We start from the raw sequence: 6,612 nt of genomic DNA, 5'->3' as shown, positions 1-6,612 counted from the left end.
AATGTCTGCGGGTAGGGGGCGCTCGTCTCAGCATATTTAAGCGAGCAGACTGTACATCCACTAACCTCCAGCCTTCCCCCTCCCTTCACTCGGTTGAACCTCCCCATCCACACAAACACACACACACACACACACACACACACACACACACACACACAGTGCAACCTGCGGCCGAGTCGTTCCAAGCCGCCTGTCTGTCGCCTCCGTAAGATCTGTGATTAAAGGGAACAGCGGAAGAACTGGGTAACTCGTTTTTTTCACCATCCGTCGGAGAACATCAACATGGATTATTACTGTTTTGCCAAACTATGACCGTTAAGTGGATTCAAATATAACATCGGATAGTTTTGTAAACCAAATACGAGTTTTGATCTGACTGGCACTGTCTTGCAGTCATCTACAGTAGCTATTTTGATTTTACTTTAAGTTTGCAAAAGCGAGAAACGTATGGAAAACAAGTGGACAAGCATACATCATTTACGTCCTTTTTTAACGCCAGCATGGACTTCATCGAGACGGAGGCCTGTTTTTTAGAATCGTAAGAGGCTTTACTATCGCGCTCAGTTGGGGCAAACTCCACGATTGTTCACACAGTCCCGACATTGGGAACAGGGACGCCGAAGGGGGGGAGCGAGTCTGCCCTTCAGCACCGCGTCTGCTGCGAAAGACGAGGCGAAGTTTAGCAAAGAAAACGGGCTGCACTCTGAACGAATCTACACGGACCTCGTGATTTCCAACATATTAATTGCTGCACGGCAATATTGACTGTATGAGAACAGTGTCGACAAACTATTTTTTTTAAAAAAAGCGTTTCGTTCTTGCTCTGTTAAAAGGCCTCTTTTTGGCTCCGATTCAAACGCAAGCTTTTACTAGACCTATGGCTTCCTATGCGATTCTATTTCAGTCATGACGTTGGATCTGTCGGGGTTTTCACAGTTTACAGATTTTCAAAGAACTGCCTTTTCGCGTTGTCAAAATAATCTATTTTAGGCTGGCGAATCTTTGCTTTGGGATTGGATGTAAAAAAGGAGCCAAAAGAAGTAACGTTACCAAATGTTGGGAAGACAGCCAGGCAACATCAGCTAGGCTAACCCTCGAACTGGACAGGGATATTGACTGTCAACATTGACCCATGCCGCCAGCGGCCGTTGAACTTGGACTTGAACACGAATTTCAGTTTGGCTGCCCAGCGAAATATTATGGCCCACATGAAGATTTTTGGAGTGCACCATTAAACATTCTGCGACAGACTAACACGGATGATAGACAAGAAGCGAATACAAAGCTCCGTGTATATTCAGCCTGGTAATAGTACAGTGCTGATTATTTTTACTAGCTTGCTGGAGCAAAGACCGAAATATAGCCAGCTAGCGACGTGCACTTTCTCCACGACAATCAACGTGATCATGGACACAATCTGCGTTTAAGAAATGTGTAATCGGTTCATAATCATCATCAACCATTTTATACCTGTCGGACAAGTAACTGCGAATGAATGAGCTCACTCCGCTCATTCAGTGAAAGGAGTGAATACTAGAGAACTTTTTGGGACCACTGGTTGGGACAACCCCTTCTTCTGCATAGCCGCTAGACATGGCCGTGCCGGCGGGCGGAATGTCTGTCCAGGCGCTGGGGCTGTTCGTCGCGCTTCTGCTCAGCCCCGTCGCTGGTAAGTGCCAAGCTTGCTCGCCCCTACACACACCCCTGCACACACACGTCATTGATAATAACACTGCTTCAGGCAATGACAGTACTGTCATTTCATTTGCGTGATGGCTAAAAAGTCGATTTAGCCTTTGCTGTTGTATGGGGCATGAACCAAAGTGAACGGGCGGGCATGCATCTGCCCACGCAAGAGCAAGTCTGTGACGTTACATGCAGTAGGCTTGATTACTTAGCCGATCCAGTTGAGTCCGGCTCGTAACACTTGTTTTGCTTGTTAGTATATGTCAGTCGTCTGATTGTCATTGAGTCATTGAGATTAGCTAATGTCAACCGCCCAGCTAACCACGGCCGCGTAACCTGATGTCTGCAGCGAAAGGAGGAGACGAGGGACAGCTGGTCACCTGTGTGAGCACGCTGTCACGCTTGCAAGCAGGTGTACTGTTTCCTGTCAGTGACAGCCAGGTTGTAGCGGCGTTTTAGCCACATAGTTTGCACTGGTTTATTACATTTGTTGCTGTTTACATTTTATGTTGATACATTTGTGACCTGCTAAACCCCTGTAATTGTCCTAGATGAAGTGTTATTATTTTACTAAGAGTAGTGACACATGTCATTTTCCAATATTTGACAACACTTGATTAAAACCAAGCCGTGGAGTGTTAGTCGTAAACGTTGGTAATTGTGATCTTGAATGCTTTGGATGGCACACACTTGTTATGACTGCAATATGTGTGTTTGTGTGTGTGTGTGTGTGTGTGTGTGTGTGTGTGTGTGTGTGTGTGTGTGTGTGCTTGTCTTTTCTACCCATTGCACTGTGTGTTTTTTATCTTCTGTGTGTGTCAATCCATGAGGAGGTGTCATCAGTGCCAGTCAATAAGAGAAAAACAGAGAAAAGAAAGAAAGAGAGAGAGAGAGGAAGGAGGGAAGAAATGAAAGGGAAAGAGAGAGAGAGAGGAAGGAAGAAAAGACAGAAGAAGTTAAAGCAAGCAAGTGAGCAAGAAAGACAGAAGACACAACAAGAGAGAATGAAGAGGTGTGGGAAAGAGGTCCTATGATGTACAGCTGTGGTCAACAACACCAGCATCAGACAGCAGCTCAGTGTGGCTCTGATCCTGCTCCGATCCGGCCTCTCTGAGGGTTCTGGTGGTGCGGACGAGGCCCTGATATGGTTTGGATCTAGACCAGATCTAAGTCAGACCCTGGTGGCCTAAGCAGTAGAGCTCGGTTTCATTACCATGTCCAAAGCCACAGCACTTAGGGTGAGCAGCTTTGTGAGCGATGCCTCAGAGGGCTGTATGGGGGAATAGGCAGAAAGACACAGCACTTAGGGTGTGTGAGCGCTGCTTTGTGAGCGCTGCATCAGAGGGCGGTATGGCAGAAAGCTGGAGAAAGCAGGAAGGCTTCGGAGCCCCATCAGCCTGACCCAGCAGGTGGGGGAGCTGGAAGGGAGGGGGAAGCTGTTGGGGGGGGCAAGGGGGGGGAATGGAGCCAGTCACCCCAGCCTCGGTAGCTTCTGTTCAGCCTTGGAGCGGATAAGATAAGCCTCCTGAATACCAGCCACACCAGAAGGAGAGGATGTGTGTGTGTGTGTGTGTGTGTGTGTGTGTGTGTGTGTGTGTGTGTGTGTGTGTGTGTGTGTGTGTGTGTGTGTGTGTGTGTGAGAAGAGCAGGCAGGCCGGAGTTTGTTATTGGGTGTGGTCATGGAAGAGGTATTATATGTATGTATTTGAAAGGCAGAGAGAAAAGGGTTGTGTGTGTGAGAGAGAGAGAGAGAGGGGGGGGGGAGAGACCAATGTGTCTAGACCAGAACCACCCAAGCTGCAAGCCTGTTAAGAATATGACCCTGATTGACAATGATCTGAGGTGTGTGTATTTCCTACTGTTAGAAATGCTGGCTGTTGGATGTTGTGTATTGTACTGTTTATTTTAATATGTCTAATGTCGCTGCTGCCACTGGAGAAATATATCATTATTTTGTCAAGAGCAAATATGAAGCTACGTCTCCTGTAAGTTCGTAGCTCCGGCACTAACGGAAACATTAAGGCTGAAAGGGCCGATTAGGGGGCCGTTCCTAGATGTTGGCGCCTGAGAAGGGCCCAAGTTCTTGCAGTGGAAAAGCGTCTTTCTTTTCCAAGTCTCGGCCTGATCTGTGTCATGGTTGCCAGGTCTGGGCCTGATCTGTGTCATGGTTGCCAGATTTGGGCCTGATCTGTGTCATGGTTGCCAGATTTGGGCCTGATCCGTTCCATGGTTGCCAGGTCTGGGCCTGATCCGTGCCATGGTTGCCAGGTCTGAGCCTGATCTGTGCCATGGTTGCCAGGTCTGAGCCTGATCTGTGCCATGGTTGCCAGGTCTGAGCCTGATCTGTACCATGATTGGCAGGTCTGGGCCAGCTGTGCTCCTGTGATCTCTTTCTCTCTCTTTCTCTCTCTCTCTTTCTCTCTCGCTCTCATTCTCTTTCTCTCTCTCACTCTCCCCCCTCTCTTTCTCTCTCGCTCTTTTTATCTTTCTTTCTCTCTCTCTCCCCCCCTCTCTCTCTCCCTCTCTGTCTCTTTCCCACATCCTCATCATTCACATTCACATTTACACTCACGCACAAGCACACACACTAACACACACTTACACACACACACCATACACACACACACACACACACACACACACACACACACACACACACACACACACACACACACACAGGTTTTCTTTCCTGTTAGCCTTCAGAGGATAATACAGTGGCTCTTGCTTTGACTTGCAGCTCCAGTGATTGCGGAGTAGACCTTGACAGAAGCAAAACTTTGGTGGCAGGAATGCAGGGACGGGGGTGGGTGGGGGTGCTGATCGCTCTGTGTCCATGGTGATGGGAGGCAAAGGGACAGAGAAGCACATCCCATAATTGCAGGTCTTGGGAATTCAGACGTGGAACTCTCGTGTTGCTAGGCTGATGGTCTGTGTTGGTGACATTGGCTTTAAATGTTTTTGGGTTGTTTTCATCAGGTAGCACAAACACACATACACACACACACACACACACACACACACACACACACACACACACACACACACACACACACACACACACACACACACACACACACAGCCCCTGGTCCTCTTATCCTTCACATGGGCCCATCACATTCTATCAGAGAAGGAGAAAGGTGCTCTGTGAGTATGTGTGTGTGTGTGCGAGTGTGTGTGTGTGTGTGTGTGTGTGTGTCACTGATTTAGCTGAGGGATGTTGAGGTTAGGGTATATGTGTACAGTTTACATGTGTATAATAGTGTGTTTATATGTGTGCTCTCTGGAAGTGACATCAGTTCGTACATGTGTGTTTGTTTATTCAAGTAGGCTCCTATCTCTATTCTACGCCAGGCTGTTTGTGAATGAATATGTGTAATGCTGTGTGTGTGTGTGTGTGTGTGTGTGTGTGTGTGTGTGTGTGTGTGTGTGTGTGTGTTTTTTTGTGTGTGTGTGTGTGTGTGTGTGTGTGTGTGTGTGTGTGTGTGTGTGTGTGTGTGTGTGTGTGTGTGTGTGTGTGTGTGTGTGTTTGTGCGTTTCCAATCTTCACTCTTTGAGGAATGACTGCTTGAAGGGACAACGGAGCAAAAACAGAACTCACTCCCCTTCACACACGTATCTTCCCAACCATCACACACAAACACAAACACACACACACACACACACACACACACACACACACACACACATACACACACACACACACACACACACACACACACACACATATACAAAGATGACTCATGCCTGCTTCCTGACGGGAGGCAGAATCAGAGAACAGAGCTCAATAACCCAGCCGACACTGGATCTGCCAGACGGAACCGTGCGCGTGTGTGTGTGTGTGTGTGTGTGTGTGTGTGTGTGTGTGTGTGTGTGTGTGTGTGTGTGTGTGTGTGTGTGTGTGTGTGTGTGTGTGTGTGTGTGTATACGTCTGTGTATGCAATTGTGTGAGCGCCATTGTGTAAGAGTTAGAGCGTGTATGAACTTGCATGTGTTTGTGCACGACAGAGTGTGAGTGTGAGTGTGTGTGTGTGTGTGTGTGTGTACAGAAACCACATTAATAATTCAGCACATTTCCCAAAAGTTGTCCAGGAAGCTTGCACTCAGTGAGTTTTTATATTCTGCCCTGCCTTCAAGCATATCACCAACCAAACACACACCGTCAGCAAAACCAGGGGTCATATGTCTGTGTGTGTGTGTATGTGTGTGTGTGTGTGTGTGTGCGTGCGTGCGTGCGTGTGTGTGTGTGTGTGTGTGTGTGTGTGTGTGTGTGTGTGTGTGTGTGTGTGTGTGTGTGTGTGTGTGTGTGTGTGTGTGTGTGTGTGTGTGTGTGTGTGTGTGTGTGTGTGTGTGTGTGTGTGTGTGTGTGTGTGTGTGCGTGCGTGCGTGCGTGTTTGTGTGTGTGTGTGTATGTCTTTGACCTCTGTAGCGAGACTGCCTCCTGATACCTGAAATTGTCTATCTGCACAGGTACTCAGTGAGTGAGTCTGTGAGTCAGTCTGTGAGTGAGTGTGTGTGTGCCTGTTGGTCTGTATGTTTGACTGCTACAGAGAGTTTACCTGAACCCTGCCACTGAAGTGTACTATCTGGATAGGTTTCTCTCTTTTTCTCTCTCTCTCTCTCTCTCTCTCTCTCTCTCTCTCTCTCTCTCTCTCTCGCTCTCTCTCGCTCTCTCTCTCGCGCTCTCTTTCTCTCTCTCCTTCTCTGTGAGTGTTTGTGTGTGTGTGTGTGTGTGTGTCTCGTGTGTATCTGATAATGAAGCGATAACACAGGCTGGTTTGGGTAACCTTGAGAACAGTTCGATCAGTGAGGTACAACCCGGCTTCATCAGGGACAGGTCTGTACAAACATCAGCTGTCCTTTTAGAATGTTCCACTTAGGCCATCAAAGTCTGATTATTTAAGATCTTAAAACAATCCAATATTGTCT

General features: G+C 47.7%; 1 protein-coding gene across 2 annotated transcripts in view; it reads left to right on the top strand.

The window, feature by feature from the left end:
* Nucleotides 1-205: 205 nt before the first annotated feature.
* Nucleotides 206-6,612, top strand: part of bmpr2b (bone morphogenetic protein receptor, type II b (serine/threonine kinase)) — a 64,288-nt gene continuing 57,881 nt past the window's right edge. For both annotated transcript variants that reach the window (XM_080839131.1, XM_080839130.1), the window contains exon 1: nucleotides 206-1,669. In XM_080839131.1, the coding sequence (XP_080695257.1) occupies nucleotides 1,594-1,669 (76 nt within the window). In that variant the 5' untranslated portion in view covers nucleotides 206-1,593. The remainder of the gene's footprint in view (nucleotides 1,670-6,612) is intronic.

This window comes from Sprattus sprattus, assembly GCF_963457725.1.
Source record: "Sprattus sprattus genome assembly, chromosome: 5".
Taxonomy (NCBI): domain Eukaryota; kingdom Metazoa; phylum Chordata; class Actinopteri; order Clupeiformes; family Clupeidae; genus Sprattus; species Sprattus sprattus.
The sequence above is the reverse complement of the archived record's forward strand: the minus strand, read 5'-3'. Positions and strand labels throughout refer to the sequence as shown.